This window comes from Seriola dumerili, unplaced genomic scaffold (genome assembly GCF_002260705.1).
Source record: "Seriola dumerili isolate Sdu_G_001 unplaced genomic scaffold, Sdu_1.0 BDQW01000003.1, whole genome shotgun sequence".
In the NCBI taxonomy this organism is placed as follows: Eukaryota; Metazoa; Chordata; class Actinopteri; order Carangiformes; family Carangidae; genus Seriola; species Seriola dumerili.
The window spans coordinates 1770877-1793588 of NW_019174258.1; the positions used below are offsets into that span (position 1 = coordinate 1770877).

At 38.1% G+C, this 22712-nt stretch overlaps 2 protein-coding genes across 6 annotated transcripts; both read left to right on the forward strand.

Annotated features, from left to right (window-relative positions):
- The first annotated feature begins 1802 nt into the window (after window positions 1-1802).
- Window positions 1803-2780, forward strand: mc1r (melanocortin 1 receptor). The gene has a single exon (XM_022743472.1). It carries the CDS (start codon window positions 1803-1805, stop codon window positions 2778-2780), a length of 978 nt encoding a protein of 325 aa, XP_022599193.1.
- A 7220-nt stretch (window positions 2781-10000) lies between these two features.
- def8 (differentially expressed in FDCP 8 homolog) lies at window positions 10001-21608 on the forward strand. 5 transcript variants are annotated; one of them, XM_022745617.1, is made up of 12 exons: window positions 10001-10175; window positions 12630-12752; window positions 14829-14923; window positions 15020-15169; window positions 16510-16651; window positions 17229-17393; window positions 17642-17769; window positions 18457-18570; window positions 18833-18913; window positions 19371-19511; window positions 19702-19811; window positions 20117-21608. In XM_022745617.1, the coding sequence occupies exons 1-12, from the start codon at window positions 10169-10171 to the stop codon at window positions 20208-20210; spliced, it is 1350 nt and encodes a 449-aa protein (XP_022601338.1). In that variant the 5' UTR covers window positions 10001-10168; the 3' UTR covers window positions 20211-21608. The 5 variants fall into 5 exon arrangements, with proteins under 5 accessions (XP_022601338.1, XP_022601339.1, XP_022601340.1 ...); XM_022745618.1 differs by having other exon boundaries at window positions 14832-14923; XM_022745619.1 differs by having other exon boundaries at window positions 10001-10110.
- The last annotated feature ends 1104 nt before the right edge of the window (window positions 21609-22712 follow it).

Sequence of the window (22712 nt, forward strand, 5' to 3'; positions counted from 1 at the left end):
AATGGAAAACACCAAATGGATTGTTCCACTTATAGTTTCTCTGGGTCAGTAACCCCACATAATGTGACAATTTCTGACAGATAGTCCATGTATGATTACCATGCTTTGTTCAGCTGAGGATTTCTTCTTTCAAGTCACAAACACGAGTTTGTGGTTGATGATCTATAATATTTACTGCGAAATTTGACTCATATAACATCTCACATGTTACAGCTGCTTAAATCCAACTGCTGTAAACAGCTGAAGGCCTGCAGTGTCAAAAAAACCCAAGTAGTCAAACTCACATGTGGAATTGCATTAAAGGATGGGGTGATATTTTGTCATGAACACACCCACATGCACATTCAAGGAAGTTTTTGTATTAGTTTCTCCTGTTGATGTTTTCGGTGTGAGCGACATGGGGTCACATTGGCAGTTATGTGCAAAACTGCATTCCAAAATCCAGAAGCGGTAATATGAGGCGTCAGCAGTCTGAGTAATTGAAGTGGATGCCTTCCAAAATTACTGTCTTTTTTTAGTACAAAATTCTCTTACTGTCCCTCTGCTGTGGCTCGCGACGCAAACGCTGTCAACTGAAACACAAAGAGGGAATCTTGTTCTAATTTTTCTAATTTTGGAAGATACTCATTTGATTTGTCTGATTCAGACAGTTGAAGCTCCACATTCATCTTCTGTGGGGTTTGTCCTCCATCACTTACGCTGAATTTGCTTTAGGAATGGGTCTCTGCAGTTTTATAGACAGGGGGGACAGTTACAGCAACCTAAACCTTCCCTTTAATATGGTTTAACATCTGGATTGGTTTCAACAGGAGGCAAAAACAGATACAAGATTTCAAAATAAAGGGCTTTCTAAAGGCCATGCACTGAAGAAAAAAAATTGTCTGTAAGCAATGACCACGAAGGGGTGACAGGTGAAGTGGTGACATTGTTACGCATGCTGCGTAAACGTGTTCTCTGCAGAATCTATTAGTTTGTATTTATATCTGTTCAGGTAATAGGAAACATTGTTGTATAGTCTTTATTTAAATAAACTTGTCAGAGAGGTACAAGATGAAAAACTGGACACAACAATGATGAAACCTTTTTTTTTGCGGCCGTCAGACATGAGGCCACTGAGACAGGAGCGCAATCCAGCTGACGTTTCCGTGAGAGGAGGAGTCGCCTCGAGTCTTTCAGGATCCAGCATCACTTAGAGAAATGCTCAAGCAACTCACAGTCTCCAATTCCCGAGATACCAAAGACATTTTGTTGACTGTCACCATGTTGGTCAGAATAGTCTGAACTGATTCAAGGAGTTTTGCGGATAGGCGGGTCGGGCGCACTATGAGAGTAAAAAAAACATCAATTGTGAACGCAACGCATTAGTGGAAACAGACATTTTATGGATTTCTGTTGTGGACATTTTGCATCCATAGAAAAGAAGACTTGCGGCGAGGAGACGCACTTTTTACACGGACAAAACGCGCGAGCTCTCCAGACTGCTGCGGTGCGTTAATGTGACTGTTCACCTCAGCAGCCGCCTAATTTAAGCTATTCAATGGCTGAGATGAATATTAATGACATTGCATTAAACGGCGCGTTTTGGATATTTAACAGTCAACGTGTCGATAAGTACAACAACTGAACAGTCGCTTGAATTTTCCAGCTGGCTGTAGGGCAACGTGACTACAACAGCTGATGCCGAAGCATCATCCAAACCACAGAGAAAACTGATGAAACTTCTTCACCCAGTTTGACCCTGTGCTGCAGTAAGATCCACCAGGACAGCCTGTAAACACACAGTCGTCATACAGAAGTCAGATATGGAAACGACCAACAGGTCCCTGCATAACCCCTATCTCCTCCACGTGGAGCTCAGCCCGGTAAATGACTTTTTGGAGGAGAACGAAACGAACTCTACCGGCGGTGAGCGACACTCTTTGGGCTGCGTGCAGATCCGCATCCCCCAGGAGCTCTTCCTGGCGCTGGGGCTCATCAGCCTGGTGGAGAACATCCTGGTGATCCTGGCCATCATCAAGAACCGCAACCTGCACTCGCCCATGTACTACTTCATCTGCTGCCTGGCCGTGTCCGACATGCTCGTCAGTGTCAGCAACGTTGTGGAGACCATGTTCATGCTTCTCCACGACCACGGCCTGCTGGACTTGCACCCAGGCATGCTGCGCCACCTGGACAACGTCATCGACGTGATGATCTGCAGCTCCGTGGTGTCCTCGCTCTCCTTTCTGTGCACCATCGCTGCGGATCGCTACATCACCATCTTTTACGCGCTGCGTTATCACAGCATCATGACCACGCAGCGCGCCATCACCATCATCGTGGTGGTGTGGCTGGCCAGCATCACCTCCAGCATCCTCTTCATCGTGTACCACACAGACAACGCCGTCATCGTGTGCCTCGTGACCTTCTTCTGCACCACGCTGGTGTTTAACGCCGTGTTATATCTTCACATGTTCCTCCTGGCGCACGTGCATTCCCGGCGCATCACGGCTTTCCACAAAAGCAGGCGCCAATCCACGAGCATGAAGGGAGCGATTACCCTCACCATCCTGCTTGGGGTCTTCATTTTATGCTGGGGCCCTTTCTTCCTCCACCTCATCCTCATCCTCACCTGCCCCACCAGCCCCTTCTGCAACTGTTTCTTCCGAAACTTCAACCTTTTCCTCATCCTCATCATCTGTAACTCGCTCATCGACCCGCTCATCTACGCCTACCGGAGCCAGGAGCTGCGTAAAACTCTACAGGAGTTGGTCATGTGTTCTTGGTGCTTCGGCGTGTGACATCAAGTATATTCAAGAGAGGGCAAATCGGGTCATTAACAATGTCGGCCATCTCTTTTTCCTCAGGGGCGCCGCCAGGGATTATGGGCTACATGAAAAGATATCACAATGGGCCCCGCCGCCACAGGCCATGCCAACCCTGAAAATATAACACTGTGCAGACATGCATACAACATGTTGCATGGAATTCACTATTTGATGCAAAACTGATACCCTCTGTAAGAAACGCGTTAAAGGCCGTCTCCTACAGTTTAAATGTAATTACAATGGTCAAACAACCGATGGAAAATTCCCTGAAAATAAACAAATTACCTAAAATAATTATAACTTAAATATACATTAAACTCTTCAATCAAAATAAATTAACATTATAGTTTAGCATATAGAATGATATAGCAAACAAAAGCAAAAGAATAGAAGATACAGAAGATTATTGGATCACATACCAATTAGAAAATAAGCAGCTGTAAAAGTGGAAATGGACAATGAAAAACAAAATAAAAAGGCCCGATGGTGGTGCTAGAGGAAATGTCAAGTGGTCATATATAATCATTATGTGGACAAATAATTACAGTTTTTGAATTCTTGTCATTAAAGGATTTAATCATTTTTCTTTTTTTCATAATAATGAAAAAAATCAAATACCAGGGCCAACCTGTTTCACGTGTAAAGGGGAGAAGAAAAAGAAACTTAGTTTTATTGGTAAATTGTACATAAAATATTATATTCTATTATATTAATGGTGATATGTTTATAATTTAACATTGAAAAAAAAAACAACCTAATGTAATACATTTTTAGAGCCCCTGTCAGTCCCGGTATGGCGCCCCACCCCACCCCCTCAGGGCCCCTGCTCTACCTGAATGTACATTGTGTCTAAAGCTGAAGTAAGCCGTGACTGGTGCATGTCTGTTGATGCCATTGGTTGATGCCCATGCCAGACATTGTACATAACAGACCAAGACTGTATCTCTGGTCAAGACTCCTGTCGGCTACATGTCATTGTGGATTTGCTGATTATTCCACGTGTGGCTTCAGTTTTTATTTATTTTTGCATTACACCAGTCTGGGCTCAGGTTCATGCACTGTAAAACATCTGGACATTTAATCCACTAATAACTCTCTTAACTAAGAGAGAACCTTAGTTTTGAAACTCTCTGAGTTAAGGGAGTCATTAGGTCAATGTAAATTATAGTAACTGATCAGCAATTTATTTTTGTTAAGAGTCTTTTCATGTGTTTTTTCCCCCTGCAAATCAAATTGAGTTTTCTTGTATATAAAATGCTTCTTTTTGTTGGTTGAAATATGTGATTTCTCTTAATTCTGCTTTCAAAAGCTATTGAGAAATCAAGAAAAGAAACTAAAAACTTGCACTGGAAATATGTTATATTATATCTCTGACCTGAATTTCTCCCTTCATTAAATTAAAACTGAATATTACTGTGCTCATCATTGGGTTATTTCTATTTGAAATTAATCTTAACAAAAATCTCTGCCTCAGACCTAAAGTTGGATTTATTTCTTAGGGAGCTTATGGTTAAGGTTTTAACATGCAAGGCTTTTAAGATAATGTGATGTGTTATAGAGATGTAATTACCATGTGAGGTCTAGTGGTCTATTATTTTCATATGCAACTTTTTCTCCATTTTGTGTCCACTTCCTATTGTTAAAAAACAAAACAAAATGAAGCATTACGTGTAATGATAAAAAAGTTGAAATAACTGCTGCTAAAACACAATTTATTTTATTTAGGAATAAACAGACAAAGATCATTGATCCAAGCTGGTAAAATGAAGCAGGAAATCAATGAGATATGAAAGGAAAGCTTTGTAGTAGCCTTATATGGTGTGATGCAACTTTAAGAAAAAAAAGGCTTATTTGGAGGCGTTGTGTGGGAATTAGGCTACTCCCCTAAAAATAAATGTCCGGATGATTGAAGGAAAAAAAAGATGCAAAATCACATGAATGGCTTTGTATGATGGTAGGCCTGAGGCCCAGGGTGTCAGAGGGTTTATGAAAGAAGGCATATCAAAGTTATATTTGTGGAAGTTTGTGAGATTCTCTGAAATGTGCAAAGAGGGACAGTTTCTTAAAGAGCTGTGGCTGAGTTATATGCATTTGTAGGACATGTGATACATTCGTCCTGATATCTATGGAGAAGTTGTTGTTAAATATATTTTATTGAAAAAAAAAGCAAATAGACAGAACCAGATGCCAGCCTTGACACAACCTAGAGTTGCAATTTCAATTTCAATGAGCTAGATGAAATTGTCCTGAAATGTACTATAGGATGTAACGCATAGATCTGGAAATCGAGAAGCTTGCAATTTTATTCTATTTTAATCTTTTACAAATTTTACTTTATTCATCCTATGATAAACTATCATATTTTTTATTTATCCTATGGATTTGTTGTAAATAGGGCAACATTTTAGACTCTAACTGACCGGTTTTCCTTTAGAAAAACTGAAATGCCATCATAAATCTGCATTTGAGCCATGAAGTTTAAAAAAAAAAAAATCCTGACAGAGTGCTGGGTATAAAAGTGCTTTGCGGTGGTTTCACAGACAGCTGTTTCCAAATGAAGGGAAAAAAGAACAGATCTCATGACTAGTCTGTCTACAAAGACTAAAATAAGGATTTCATTTACTAGTTATAAAACCATGCAGTGTGAAATATGCATGTTAATATTGACAATAATGTAGATTGCTGTTCACTGTAGTTCTTGCTTTTACTGCTGGGGAATATATACTGTACACAATCCCCACTGTTATCAATGAATTCAGTCCTTGATATTTTTCAGTGTAATTTTTCTATTGATTTTGAACTATAACTGACTTTACTTTTTCTTTTCTTTTTGTAATATTCCTAGTGGTATTTTTTAACACCATCACTGTATTTTATTTTGTTTTTTGGCATGGGAGTTTTTACAGAGGATTGTGAATACAGTATGGTTGTCTGTCTCGTCTCGTCGTCTCCCGCTTATCCGGATCCGGGTCGCGGGGGCAGCAACCTCAGCAGAGAGGTCCAGACAGCCCTCTCCCCAGCCACTTCCACCAGTTCCTCAACCAGTATGGTTGTCTGGTATCTGCTATTTACAAATAATCTCTTTTAAAAGTAACAAGACGTTGCTGCTCAGTGCTGCAGTATATCCCCTAGAGTAAACCTAATTGAACACATACTGTAAAGGCTTTGGGTATAACTACAAAAACTGCGTGTGAAACTGAGTGAAAAAAGATTGTGTTGTACAGTCACTGTACTGAAGGAATATGTAATATGTGTAATCCTTGCAGTTGTTTACATGTTACATATTTGTCTCAAATAAAGGTGCCAACACAAGAAAAGCTTGTGGTAAATCAATAATAACAGCAGCATTACTATTGATCACTCCTTCAATGTACTGTATTTTTCATGATTTTACTTCTTGTTATTACACAGCATTCTGGGTTAGGAGGTTGCATTAGTTATTTGAAGACCAAATATCCAAACTACAAAAAGTTTTCATTCATGTGCACGCAAGCAAGATAAGAATCTACAGTTCCGTCATATAAGGAGATAGATAAACAGGGTATCAAATTATTGCTCCTGTTCATGCTTTCAAAAGTCCCAAATTCTTTACATGTTTACAGGTAACTCCACATTAAAACTTAACTGCATGTCTTTGAACTTAAACATATTTACATGCAACATGAACTCTTTTTTTCTGCTTCATAGAAAAAATGTATGCAAGACAACATTTGCTCTCAACAGACAGAGGGGCCATTGATACAAAACACAAACAACAGACACATTTTTGAAATGCTCCATTTTTAAACTCATGATCAAGTTCTGTTGCTGTGCAGTAAATAACCACATACACTGCCATTTTGCACAGTTATTGCACTCCAACCTTTCTTAAACCTGTTTCTGATGTATCTATCTATCTATCTATCTATCTAGCTATCTATCTATCTCTCTATCTCTCTATCTAAAAGGAAGGGGAATTCCAGCTGAAACAAATATAAATCTTCATCTGGCCCTCAAGGAAGAAATTAAAAATCTTAATTGTTTTCAATTATTCCAAAAAAAATTCTAGGTTTAATTTAATTCAACCACATGAGCATCTTTGGGAATAATTAAATAAAATTTCATCTTTCCATTTTAACATCTCAAGAGTGAAATACCAAAAAATGGATTGCAAAATGGATTTTGAAATATTGCTCACTCCACATCTTCATTTAAGTTTTGTATTGGCTGTAATGGTACATTCATTTTATGACCAAATTTTGTTAATTGTTAATTTGTTAATTTTGTTAATTTGAACGTTTTAGCAGAAGTGTTGTTGTTTTAGTGGATTAAGATGGGCACGAAAAATGTGATCTATCTATCATCTATCTATCTATCTATCTAGACAGCAATGTAGACACGTCTTGTTCCTTGATGTGCTTAATAACAAAATATTAACATAATAAATATTTAAGTATTATATATTATTTACTTAACAAATATATTACATAAGGAAGCAGACATAGACATGTCATGGGAATGCCACTTGACAGTAATTATTGCTGATTAGCCCAAAGCATGACCAAAGTGTGTATAATTTGCAGCGAGCATCGTGTTTACAGTTAGGGTTAGGACTTCTTTCTTCATTTAGCTTCACAAAGCAGCTCTGTTCATAGCAAAGACAAACCTCGACAGCTGCCATCCAAACAACAAACACACTCAAGCTATAATGATTCAGGGTTTTCCATATGGCCAGAAACCAAGGCTCTGACCCTCAAGGAAGGACACAAATAGCATATATAAACAAACTAAGATTTACTTTGATACAAATACCAAAAAGTTCTTGAGGCATAACTGTGGCCTGCCAAATAATTAAAAAATACTGAATACTGAAATGAAAGGATAAAATAAAATAAGCCAAGAGTAGCAGTGGCTGTTTTTGTTATGCCCATTATCTTGTGACCAGGAAAACAAATTACATTTTTTTTATTTGGACTTTCTTTCTTTTAAATCTTACAATTTAGAGACTTAGCAATCCATTATGCCACGATCACTGTTTACCAGTCTCATTCAAGGTAACAACTGGTGCTCCTAACACTAACTTACATTGTGTGCCTTCATTATCCACTTGTGTTTTTGTTATTTTCTCCTCAGTTTCTTTTTTAAATCTAAATTTAAATTTTTTATTTTTTATCTCAGCCGGGAGAAATTATGTTGAAGCCATTTTTCAACATACAGTGAACTGCAGAAGCCCAGTTGCTTTTGTTTTCATGATCATGTTCATTGTAATGCATTTAACTGGTGGGTAGAAGAGGACAGGATGAACACTCAAAGGACTGCAATGCAATAGACAAAACACAAACAATTTAAGAAAACTCCTTCATCAAGTTGTCAACACGTGCAGTGCAAATAGTCACAACACAAGCAACTACAGAAACACGCTGCAAGTAGCACCGACGACAACGGGAGTGTTTCCAGGGGACACAAACAAGTGATGAACCCAGCTGGAATGCAATGCGCACTTGATATTCAATGCTTTGTCAGTGCTTCAAAGAGAGATGAACTTACATTTGAGGTCTTTTTCCAAACACCACTGCAAAGTAGCACACTTCAATAACTTCAGAAGTTCACAAAGGCTTGAGTGAAAAGCATGTCCCAGACGGGATGTTTTTCTACTTGGTTGTGTTGTGTGTGTATTTGCAGTGCATGTCTTGTCAAATTGATGAAGATGTTTTATTCATTTGCTTGTGTTTTGTCTATTTGCTTGTGTTTTGTTGAGTTACAGTGCATTCAGCTCTCTCGGCCACCGTATAAAAGTGATACAAAATGATATTTGTAATGTGTCTGAAGTGGGTCACATGCTTCTGTCAAACAGCATTCAAATCATTGAACAGAAGATCTCTTTATTCATAAGAACGCAATGCCCTTTATACAGAATCTCTCCTGAGCAAAGGCATTTTTGTTCATTAAACATGCAGAAATTGATTCTCTGGTTCATCTTAGGCTGCACTGTGTAACTGCATATGTAGTACTTTTCGTTACTTTTTATAGGCTACCTGATGATATGGTGTGTTTCTCAGTTTGGCACTCACGAATTGATGTGACAACCAGTTCGCTCGACCAGGATGGCACTGACATAAAACAGGCTTAAAAAGCACGAAGCATACTCTAAAGCAGATTCTGAGATGTCTGCGCCTATCTTTTCACAGAAAAAAGAATCCTCTCTTACTACCACTTTCTGCAGGTTACAAGTTCATCATCATTAATGTACACACCACCCCCTTCTTACTCTGTAATGTTATGAGCTCCAATGTGAACCTCACAGCTTCCAGGAACTGCCAAACTGTTGAACATTATAGCTGCTGCTTGTGTTTTTTAAATAAAAATGAAAGCTTGGAATCAACCACAGCTTCAAAACTTCACAAATATTCTCCTTATTTACTCGTATTCTGCTGAAATTTTCATTAGCAAAATGAGAGGGGTAGAGGAGAGATAAAGAAGGCATTTATTGTCCTTTTCAGTCTATTTTAGTTATTGCAGTCTGTTTACCCTGACGATACAGCATGGCAGACAATGTGACAAAATGGTGTAATTTTATGGAGTCTCCATAAATCATACTGTTTGCTGTATTGAGTTGATATGTAAACATTTTAGGTGACATCTGCCTACATGACGCAACCTTTGCAATCAAATGTGTGTCCTAACACCTATCTTCTTGAAAGCTTGAAATTGTGAACAGCCTACTTCTGAATACCATGAACAGTGTGTTATGAAACTTTATCACCAGTGCAATGTCAAATTCAGTCAGTAATTTTTACTAGATGTCGTGGAAACTGGCTGCAGTGATATTGAAGGGACAAAAAGTCCTACTATGACATGTAGTCCAAACTTTGGAGGTGATGCCTTATCATCTAGGTATTCCTGCTCACGGTAAAACAACTGAAAGTCTATTTTCAAAATAAAAGTATTAATTATTACTTCCGTATAAAAACAGCTTAAAGTGGCTTCATTTAGCTATACCACCGTAAGATAATAGAAACAAGCATAGTTTTTTATTGAACAAAGGAAACGTATAGAACCAGTTATTCGATTCCTCTTTAGTTTCTCTATTAATCATATAATGCTACTACATGGCTGTCATGAAAGGTTTTTATTTTGAAAATATTAACCGGATATAGATGTTTTGACGAAGTATTATGACTTGACACTTTTTTGCCTTCTGATGTTGCTGATGACAGAGACAAAACAACACGGGGGAACTGCTCATAATTGACCGCACGCTTTTGCTATAAAAACACATTTTACAAGGGCCGGTTCCCTCATGATAAATAGGGTCAACAACGGGGTAAGATTCGACCAACACGGACCAATTAAATTCGCTAAAATTAGTATCAAAACAACACATGAATGGTATGTTTTCAAGGCTAGTTAGCTAGCTAGCGTTAGCTGGTTGTTGACATCTGTGTATTGATGTTGATGTGCTCTTTTATATTGGTGGCATAACTGTAATTGAATTTATCCCATGCTGTACATGTTTAGCAGGAATACTCGAAACATAAAGAAGGTTACTAGAGGAGGACTGTCAAAGAAAGACGACCCCGATTGCTCATAGTTGCTGAGATGAGGCGGCAGTGCTTCAACCTGTGTTTATAACCTTTGTGATGCTTTGCAGTGTTTTTTTTGATTGATCCCATGTGCTGAGCGAGAGGATGATATGTATGAAAAGATTTCATTAATACTCATTTAAATCGTCTATATTTTGATAATTGTTTAGAGAAAACTCTGCTTTGCAGCCTGCTTAGTGACAGTGCTATTGCACATCTGAATACACCACACTGATTTTCATTGAACAGATGTAGTTTTAACACTAGGATGGTATAAAACAGTTTTTTTGTATACCACAGCCCTCTGGCTTTTGACCTTTTCTTTGTGCATTCAGAAAGTATTCAGACCCCTTCACTGTTTTCACATTTTGTTATGTTGCAGCCTCATGCTAAAATCCTTAATTAATTTTTTCCTTCATCAATCTACGCTCAATACTTCATAGTGACAAAACAAAAAGAGAAGTTGAGAAATTTCTGCAAATTCATTAAAAAGGGAGAATTGAAATATTACACTGACAAAAGTATTTTGACCCTTTGCTATGACACTTGATATTTAGCTAAGGTGTCTTTTGATCATAGACGTTTCTACACCTTGATTGGAGTTTGCCTGTGGAAAATTTAACCGACACCTGTCTATATAATGTCTCACACCTGAAGCCAAGCCTTTAGGTCGAAAACCTTGGTGAGAGAGGTGACCAAGAACCCGATGGTCACTCTGGCTGAGCTCCAGAGTTCCTGTGTGGAGATTCCAGACGGACAGCCACCACTGCAACACTCCACTGCAGTATCCATTTGGGCTTAGTGGCTGAATGGAAGGCTCTCCTCAGCGAGAGACAGTCGAAAAGCTGTTTGGAGTTTGCAACAAAAAAAAAGCACCTAAAGCACTTCCAGTCTGTGACAAACAAGATTCTCTGATGAAACCAAGATCGAACTGTTTGGTCTCAATTCTAAGTGTCATGTCTGGGGGGGAAACAGGTGTTGCTCATCACCTGCTTAATACCATCCCAACAGTGAAGCATGGTAGTAGAAGTATCATGATGTTGCGGTGCTTTTCAGTGGCAGGGACAGATAGGCTGGTCAGAATTGAGTGAAAGCTGAATGGAGCAACATAGAGAGATGTCTTTAATGAAAACCTGGTCCAGAGAAGTCAGGACATCAGACTGGGCTGAAGGTTCACCTTACAACAGGACAATGACCCTAAGTACACACGGCCAAGAAATGCAGGACTGGCACAGGGGCAACTCTCTGAAAGTCCTTGAGTGGCCCAGCCAGAGCCCTCTTGTGAACCTCATCAAACATCTCTAGAGAGACCTGAAAATGGCCCACATCCAACTAATAGGGCTTGAGAGGATATGCAGAGAAAGAATGGCAGAAAATCCCCAAGTCTGTTGCAGACCACTTGTAACTGACTTGTCCATGGACCAGTATCTAATCCTCTGGACAGGGCAACACATTATTTCACTTGTTTATTTGATTATTATTATTATTTAACTTAAACTTTGTTTAAATTTTTAGCATCTGTAGCAAAAAAACAAAAAAAAAAACAAACAGAGGTGACAGTTAGAATTTAAGTGGCACTCCACCAAGTTTTCATGTCAGAATTGATTGACTAGTCAAAGGGAGTAATACAAAGTCGGTGAAAACAGGATGTTATAACATATGGGTTGCGTTTTAGGAAGTGAAAGATCCAGTGTTTCTCAAGCTTTGCCAGTGCTGGGGAGAGGGACTGAAAGTCAGGATATCTTAACTTAAATTTTGACCATTGTTTTTAAAAGCTGTCTCATGCAAGTTCCTCAACTTTCAAGTACAAAGCTGAATTGCTGCATTGCTGCTTTTGGACATGCTGATTTTAATCAGGTGAAGGGCGTGCGTATGATACAGTCTCCCTGGTATGTTTACAGGTGCCAAGGCAGCACAATGAGCATATCAGAGCTTTTCAACCAACTGTAAAACAAAACACTGCTTTCATTGCGACATGTATTTTGTATATTTACTTTATGACACATTTACTTGTTTGGTCCTCTGAGTGGGGGTTTATTGTCCTCGTACAGCTCCCTGAGGACTAAAGAGCAGTGCAGTTTAATTGGGATCTGAATGGGAATACACTGCACATTAAGTAATAACCATGATGACACTGTAGCCTATCTGGCTTCTGTTAAAAGATGGTCTTGATCCTTCTTCCTACTTCAAATTCTAAACATAATTGAAAAGAAATGAACAAACCTCTCATTGTGACTGTAATGTATTTTGTCTTCTTTAGATGTAGCCGATGAAATGGAGTATGATGAGAGACTTGCACTTTTCCGCCAAACCCGCCTCAATCCCTTTGATCGGGGAGAGGAAGAAGATGGTCCCCAAGGAGGCAAGACGCCCCCACAGCATGGTAAAGTCCTCTGAAGTTCTTCACAGGCAAATCATGACACAGCAATCTCAAGTGTAGAGTATGACCTCACTTTAAGGTGCTTTCACACCTCTAATATAGTTCAGTTCAAGGAAAAAAAAAAAAAAACCTGGGTTGTCTTTGGGTTTGAGTCTGTTTTATGTAAACTCTGATTTCTAACTAATGAACCAAGAGGTGTAAATGTGAAGTCATTTGGATATTGTTTATTGGACCTAATTCATTGGACAGTTTTGGTAACTGTCGTCCTGCAACATCATTGCTACTCTGACCAGTGTGGAAAAATTAAAACAAGTTCAATCTGGTGACTGACAGCAACACATACTGCATTTTCCCACACCTTATGGGTTTATTTATTTTTCTCTGGTGGTCACAAAGGCCTTGTGAAGGAAAAGCTGGTTCACGGGTGAAGAACATTATTAGTCAAGACTGAAACTGGACCTGAAATGCTACAATTCACTATAGGGAACTACCAAAATTCATGAAGTAGGCCTCAAGCACAGCACAACTATGTTTGACCCTATTTCAGTTTCGAATGTATGAAGGAAAATCCCAGAAATTAAGTTCTGACATGTTTATGTGCAGCTGATAAAATTGTGAGGATGAGAAATGAATGCCTACTTTGGCAGATATCCAGCCATTATTTCATTAATGTGCTGTTGTGCTCTGCAAAAATGGCTGGTTTGTGAACAGAGGATAATTAATTTGGAATTTTATCTGCCAGTTTTGTGTAAAAAATAACAAATGTTCCCTGCCTGTGGTCTGTCCTGAGCAGGATAAACTACTCAGCTCTCCTTGAGGTTTTTGCTGTAGGAAAATTAGGATAAATATAAAATATTTCTTGATCTACGTTTGTGGAAAGGTGGTCTAGTAACCTCCCTTATGGAACTATGTGATTTTGTTTTTTAATTTCCTTACTTAACAGATTAGTGCTGCAGTAGGAGCTCTTTCTGAGGTTATCTACCTTCCTAAATGTCACTTAGAGGAAAATGAGGAAATGAAAAACATAAGTGTAAGCAGTGCTATAGTCACATTTCTTGTATTTTAGGATTTAGGAATTACAGAACTTTTTTGTTTCATTATAATCAGTCTGACAGGCAAGTCTGACAAAAGGTTAGCTGAACTGATTTTACTGGTGTCACCTGTGTTTCTCTGCTTTATTGGTCTCTGTCTGTCGGGCACTGAGAAGCTGAATTCACTCAACATGTTTTCTTCTGAGGTGTATGCAGGTAATAACAGCATTTGTCTGATTTTTTTCAAGAAGATTGAGAAAAGGTTTGGTAAAATATGTGACTATCATGGTTTATTATGTATCATTTGAAATGTGTCATTATAAATCAAAGGCTTGTTTCTTCAAATTTAGTTTCTTTTCTTCCCCCAACCGACTAAATTTTGTCCACACATCTTTCTGAGTTTCCTGATCTTCAGTAACTGAGTGGGGACTAGAGGCTTCTCTGTGTACAGCCACCAACCTAGCGTCTACTAATAGCCTCCATGTGAGGCTTTTAGGAATCATCAGTAAATTGCAGCTACAGTAAATAACCTGGGTTAAACTCTCCTCTTCTAAACTGCATGAGTCTCTGCACGCACATCGGACACACACTGCACCAGTCACCACCACTGTGTTCACTCTCAACATGTGTGAAACACTGAATCAGGACGACAATGGTTTACTCTCCATCTGTGTAGTACCACAGATGAAACAAAAATAGTTAATAGCAGCAGATAGCATATCAACACTTCAAAGTTCATTCAGCTTGATGAGCGGCAGTTTGAATCACACTGTAGGAGTTGCTGGTGTGGTTACACATTACCAGACCTCATAAGACAATCGCCTGCGATTACCTCAGTTGTCTATTTTGTGTTTTTGTCCTTCTTCAAGACTTCTCCAGTGTTGAGTCTTGAGTGTAGGAATTGCCTTGAGTGACCACAGTCATGTGTGTGATATTAGCATGCATGACCGAGTGCACTTACAAAACCATAGTTTGAATGCTTACAAGAAGAACAGTGCTTTATCCCACGTTGCCCTCTTTTTTTCTTTTTTTTTTTTTTTTGTTTTAGAAGCAAGGCCTGAGCTGTTCTCTGGAAGCAGAACCCACAGTTCAGATCGGACAATGGACCTCGGTCTAGCTGAGGACCACTTCTCGAGGCCTATGGTAAGTAAAGAAAAACTTAGAGTGCTACACATACAAAACTTCCTTTTCTATTTACTGTATGTTTAGACGTGCTTTACTCTTTTTCATCTGTTCCAGGGTTCTTTTGTAGCTTCTGACATTGAACAGCTGAAACTAGCCATAGAGGAGTGTAAGAAGCTGATCTTGGAGCTGCCAGAACACTCAGAGAGGCAGAAGGACACGGTGGTCAAACTTATACACCTTCGTCTCAAACTGCAGGAGCTTAAGGTTGGAACTGAGGAGTGAATGGATAAGTGGATAACATGATGTTGTAGTTTTTGGTGCTGGCTCAGCTAGAAAGAAGTTCTTAATTCTTAATTGGCTAATTTCACTTGCATGTTCTCAAGTTTGTGGAATGCACAGCTGTGCATGTGTGTACAATGTTTGAAGCATGCTTCTTTTTTTTTTTACTGTATTCTAGAGGCATTCCCTAAAATGAATGCTGCATTCAAGTGAATTTGGAAAATATATTGTATTTAGGGGTTAAGAATACTTCAATGGGTGCAATAGTTTTTAGTTTGTAGTTGGCCTGTGGCTGAAAATTGGTGCTTATGAGTGGAGATCAGTGTCAGAGAGGTAAACGGGAAGATCCTAAGAAATACTGTGATTACTGTGTGCAGTGTATGATTATATCACTTTTGGCCTCATTTCCCTATATGAAATAACTGAGAGCAAACATTGCAGACATTCTTGGAGAATGATAACTTGATAAACAAGTTCATGGGTGTCAACTCCTCATGTTTCAGATAGCACAGTTTCTGTTTCTCTATGTTTTATTTGATTTACAGAAAGTAAGTTAATTAGTTATTTGAATACATTTTATGGAAAAGAGAATGTTTGTTATTTTATATGTCATTCTGGAGTTGTGTTTCCAATAGCTAGGCCTAGCCTTAGTGTTTTTGGAACCTAACAATTTCTCTGCCTTTAGAAAACCTCTATCACTGATGAAACTGTTTAGGCAGCATGCTGGTAATGTGTCAGGCTGATTACTGTAAACCAACCACAAGTGTTACAGCATGTTATGGTAGTGATGCACAAAAGGACTTTTTTCATGAAGTAGCAGTAGTTTTTGAACATCCACATTCTCGTTTTTGCTTTGTCATTTTGAACCATATCATGTGAAGCAGCTGAATCTTGTGCCCAAAGTTGTAAACTATATGGCATTTTCCCAGAGCACTTTAAGTTAAACAATAACACAGCTGTTTGTTAAATTCCCATGTGATTTAGGTTGAAGAGACAACTTTTGTTTAGGGAATAGAAATTTGTGTAGGAAGTTGAACATATGGGGGATGAATATATGTAAAAAAAAAAAAAAAAAAAAAAAATACTGCAAATACTGCATATTTCTATTTTACTGTGTTTGTGTGTTTGTATCAGATCACAGTTTGTAGGCAAAATACACATGGTAACAGCTATGGTATAATATCAGTGTTTCAATGTACATAAATTGGTATTGTGCACATATTTTGCAGTAATGCATGTCTTTAACAACCATACATGAACTGTGTTACTACCACTACTACTACTACACTTGGTGAATTTTGGTTTTGCACTTTGACCCTTGAAAGGACCCTGAGGAAGATGAGCCCAATCTGAGGATCCTGCTGGAGCACCGTTTCTCTAAGGAAAAGAGCAAGAGTGTCAAACAGACCTGTGACAAGTGTAGCACTATCATCTGGGGCCTTATCCAGACATGGTATACATGCACAGGTGAGACACTCTATTTAATATATTAGTCCATCCAATATATCTTTTGGCTTTTTATGCCAAAATTGTAAATAATTCCCATAACTCATTGCAACAGGATGATTTTAGTGACGTACTGTGTTCATGCAATGTTATACTCGCTCTATCTCAACATTCCCTGTTCTAAAAGCTGTGGTACACACACTATGTCACTTCATCGCGTTATCTTACCTGATCTCTCAAAAGTTTTACTCCACATGCATACAAAATGAAGTGTAACAGTATAGTGTGCCACTGTTTCAGCCAATCAGACTGAGAAGTAATTTTAATTGATTTAAGAATGAGATTACTGGTTAGAACGGGGATTACAGGGTTTCCTCATACTTTCATTTTATATTTCCAGTTTTCCAAACAGTGTTCTTTGTATTTATTTTCCTATCAGCAGACTCAGTGCGGCTTCTTTGTTCAGCTCCCTGAATCTGTCAACCACACATTCATACCAAACCCAGTGGGTATAGTGGGGATTTTAGTGCTAATGTTGGTGTGCAAAAAAAAAAAAAAAAAAAAGTCATGTCATGTGAGTATCTATTTCCTCTCTCAGGTTGCTATTACCGTTGCCATAGTAAGTGTATGAACCTGATCACTAAGCCCTGTGTGAGGTCAAAGGTCAGCCACCAGTCTGAGTATGAGCTCAGCATCTGCCCTGAGATAGGACTAGACCGGCAAGACTACCGTTGTGCAGAATGCCGCACACCTATTTCACTGAGTGAGTATGAATGGACTGTGTTGGTCCATGTTTGGCAGGTTGAAATGGAGAAACAGGATCTAAAAGCAATATGTAGACTAATTGGAACTGATCAAAGTTCGCTTTTTGACATGGGATATAATATCTTAATCTTCTACTACATGTGCAAATACTATGTGTTTAGTGAGGGTGTTTTTAAATGTATTTAAGTACATCTAGCTTTCTTTTGTTTCATTGTTTGACTGTACTGTGTGATATTTATCTGATAGGGGGCGTTCCAAGTGAGGCCAGACAGTGTGACTACACAGGCCAGTATTACTGCAGCACATGCCACTGGAATGACACAGCCATTGTCCCAGCTCGTGTCATCCACAACTGGGAGTTTGAACCACGCAAGGTACCCCTCAACAGCTACAGCAAAATACATTCAACATGTAAAAACATTCCTTCACCTTTTATATATCGATCTGTGAGATTTCTTGTCAAGTTGTACCCCTTCATAAAGGAGATGTGGGTTTACTGAACACATGTTGAAGCAGGATTTTCAGGAGATGCCATCATACTGTATTTTTTTCTCTGTTTATCACTGTTGATAGTTATCTGCAGCTGCATTCCTATACGGTACTGCTCATTGATAGAATTACATGCAATTATATTATAGTAAGAAATAAGCTTAAGGGGACACTCATATCACATGTCAAAATTAATGTACTAATCATGAAATGTGCTACACACCCTTTGAAACCATGTTTTTTGTGGCTTCAGAGGAGCTTTACCAAGTTTTAAAAAAATTACTCAGGGGAGTCAGCTTAATGTTGTTAAAACATCATTATACATTAAATTGCATTTCGATCTCTAATAGAAATGCCTTTTTATGAAAGCCAATCAGCATCTGACCTACTTTCAAGTTTAACCTAGGTCAGGAGGAGGGTAGCAAATCCAGGTCAGATGATGAGCATGGACCATCCAGGCTGTCTACTGAATCATGTTTAAGCCACATCACTGTGTTGGTGAAATGTGCATTAATGTGTTCTTGTGGGTATTTCCAGCCAGTCTGTGGTCTGACAGTGTGTCTCCTTTGCAGGTTTGTCGTTCGTCATTGCGCTACCTGGCCCTGATGATGTCACGGCCTGTTCTGAAGCTGAAAGAAATCAACCCGCTGCTATTTAACTTTGTGGAGGAACTGGTTGAGATTAGGGTGGGTAGCCTCACTATTTTGGAGGCACAGGTAAAGACCCTGCAAGAAATTGTGGAGTTTGAAGTAAAGATGCTCTTAGGCTATATAGGCTATATAAAACTTTGTCACTATATTTTAGATTAGGCATGGTTATGATGAAAATCAAACAACTTTTATATCAAGTTGTACTAGCTCATGCAGTGAGAGAGGAATTCAACTTCAAGTGTGTGCATTAAGTGAGACTGGCAACAACGTGTGTGTTAATGTGTGTGTTTCTTTACAGAAACTTCGTCAAGATATTCTGTTGATGAAACCCTATTTTATTACCTGTAAAGAGGCAATGGAGGCTCGGCTACTACTACAGGTCGTCATCTTTTTACAATATCTATCTACCACAATTTAAAATCACCTGTGTCATTAAATCGTCATCTACACTGACATTTGTAACCCATAAGTAATATTACAACAGCACCACTATGTGGTGGAAGTGGAGAGCTCGTGCTGAAATGAGGAAAAGCTTGCTGATGTAGAACTTGATGAGACACTATGGGATTAGTCAGTCTACACAAATAAACTTGACTTGACTATTCTTACTTCAAGTTCAGTATCAGCTCAAAAATGTGAGAACCTCGTAATGTGTGCATTATTATTTGTTAAATTGTTAAAAAGGCTTTCCAACAGACATAAATGGTAAAACATGTACACCAATAAGGTTTTAATCTTAGATATTCAAGTGTTTGCCATGCTGGTTGATTGCATATATTTTGTTATGCATTGCACACATTTTTAAAATAATTTTCCACTGTGTTTGTTTTCTCCAGCTACAAGATCGGCAGCACTTTGTGGAGAATGATGACATGTACTCACTACAGGATTTGATTGACATCTCCAGTGGCAGACTCAGCTGTTCCCTTACAGAGATCCACACTACATTTGCTAAACACATCAAACTAGACTGTGAGGTGAGCTCATACATGAAGCACAAAGCACAAGTCTGATGACACTGCTGACTTGTTTTTGTCAGTAAGTCTACTGCCTTATTAGAGACTTAATGGCGATTGTACCGTGTCATTAGCTAAGGTCGTAGAAATCGTGCAACCTCCCCAAAACTCTGACTTTCTGTCCCATTTTTGTGTGTGTGTGTGTGTGTAGCGTTGTCAGGCCAAAGGATTTGTTTGCGAGCTGTGTAAGGAGGGAGACATCCTGTTCCCTTTTGACAGTCACACCTCAGTCTGCCACGACTGCTCTGCTGTCTTCCACAGGTTAGTCAATTATGGTGATTGTTGAGAGTTTAACATTAACTTTTTAAGAAAAATGTTGCTACTAGTAACCCTAAAAACATCCAGTTACTGGGCTAATCTAGTCTGAGATTTATTAGTTAAGCATGCTTTTAAACTGCATCCAGAGAGATAAGAAAGGCATGATTAATGAGGTTATCCCAGTACAATTTCCCAAACACTTAACTATGAGTGAACAATAAATTACCCAAATAGACACCATTAACCAAATATATTATATAACAAACATTTTTTGGTGTTTGTTTTCTCTTTCTTATACGTCTTTTTAGAGATTGTTACTATGACAACTCCACAACTTGTCCACGATGTGCCCGAATGACTGAGCGCAAGCAGGACGACGTGTCAGATGTGAAAGATGCATAACTTTAGAGAGGACCACATGATGTTACTGGATGTTGCACTTTTCCTCATGTTGTTTTCGACACGATCAAGAAGGTCTGAGAGAGAAGGCTAGCTTTTCATCGTTGTCTTTGTTTGTTTGTTTTTTTTTGTGCATATGTTTATACAGTAGTGTTTTTATCTTCCTGTGCACTACATTATGAAGCAGGGTATTTAGAAACCCATGTGGAAATTAATATATATATATATTTTTTTTATCAAACTTTTTAATTCACACTAAAATTGGATTTACTGAACACTGTGCAGGTGTGAGGTATTCACATTAGAGTGTGTGGCTTGTATAAATGTACAAAATAAATGCCCTGCAGAGAAAAGCTACCCTGTAATTGGGTGATTATGCATGCAGGAGTTGTATATTAATTGTTCCTGCTCAGAACACACAAGTAACCATGTACTGAGCAGTCATTTCCAAGTTTATTAGGTCATATAAGTTAATATTAAACAACTAAAATGCTTAGTGTTTAATTAGGTTACAATAAGGAGTGAGTTAAATCTGTTAGACTACGTGATCATAATCACTGTAACTTCTTTTTCCATCATCAGTGTATTTCACAACTACTATCTCTAAAGCCATCCATACTTGTCCTCCACTCGTTTAACATGCCTGTTTTCCTTTTGTGTTGATCTGTTTCACACGGTCTTAAAAACATTTCTAGGCCTTAAAGCAATATTTCTTTTTCAGCATCCTATTTGCCCCTTTTCACACAGTATAGGCCTGCTCTGAGTTTATTCATTTTTCAATTAGCCACCCTGGATACTGGAAAAAAGTCTATGGCTTGTAATTGTTTGACAAGAAAGATGTATATACAATCATTAAAACCATAGCAACCATGGCAACAGACACATAATTAAAGCATGTATTACCAGTAAATTTTCTTGTAAGGAGAACTGATGAAGAAAAGGAATATTGGAGTTAAATGTTTTTCCTTTTATTCAAAACTGTGAACTCATTTCAGACAGTTTGATCTGTGTTTAATCTGGTTCAGTTTAGTGCAGTGTGTATTAAATAGATGTGAATACTCATGAACATTGTGTGCCTAAGATTGTCAGGTAATATACAGCTGTTATCCAAACGTCTTAATACACTTGACCATCATGTTAATGGTTTTCAGTCTTAAAGTACCTATAGCACATTTTGTCCAGCCAGAGATGACAAATATGTTAAGTGGCACCTTTGGTAATGTGTAAATGTTGACCTAAAATAATTGTTTTAAATGACTTTTGGCTGTGATATCTTTCAGCATGATGTACTGTATTTTTTTTTTTTTTAAACTAATGGACATACTGTACATGGTGTTGGTGAAACCCATGTCCTGTTGTAAAGGCATGTGGAGTGGAGCATGAATAAAGTAATCAAGTACATGAATGCTGCAGTATTGTGTTGAAGTCAAGTTCAGTTTTCACCTATTGATCGATCAGTTATGACCCATTTTTTAAAAACTAGCTGCAACAAAATCAAATATATTTGTGGTTCAGATAGTCCATTTTTTATAATACATCATATTTTCTTTGTTGGTCACATGTAAAAGTTTACTCAAAGTCCAGTGTGGCATCTTCAAATGTCTGATCTTGTATGGCCAACAAGTAAATTCAGTTTATAATTGTAAAAGAATAAGGAACCAGAATAAGGAATTTTGGCATATTTTCTTAAAAGAACCAATCATTAATCAGTTTCAAAATTGTTTCAAACTTTCTGTGGATCAGCTTTACTGCAGCAATAAATATTTCCCTCTGAAATGTAGTGGAAGTAGATGTAAGAAGTGGCATGAAATGGAAATACTACTAAGTAATGTTGTAGTCATGCCTGCTTTGGCAATGGTCAAGGTGAAAAACGGATTCTCAAGCATCAAAAAAATATTAGTGTAATAAAACTTCAAATTCTCTATTTTTTCTGTACATTATAATGTATCCTGTTTTTAAAAAAACCCAACAGAGGGCACACATGAATACTAATATCAATTTCCTTTGCCTTCGAGTTTAGCTTTTTCCAAAGTTTGCTTTTTCTTTTCTGACTCTTCCCAGGAATTTCCAATATTTATCTAGCAGGCATTTTGTTGGACATGTTTCACTATATCCTTTCATTTTCATCAAGTATCTCAGTCCAAGTTAATATTGTCTGATTCCCAAGGGAATCTCTCCCATTTATCAGTACTCAGGCATTGGAGTAGTGCTGGTCCCAAATGGGCCTAATTTCTTGTCAAACAGGCGTTCTGGCCTTTGAAAGCATTGCATCAGAATATGTCAATATTGCATGTAAATAAATATCAATACACAGGTTGATTGAAGTTCATGAAGTTTACTATCATCTATAATCATATAAAAAAAAGCAGTCTCACTGATTGCTCTATTTTCAAGAAACTTATCTGTGCCTACTTGGGTTTAAAGAGGGTTCAATACCCTATGAGACTGTTTAGTCTCAATAGACATGCTCATTTATATTTTTGAAAGCACAAAGCTCACAATAAC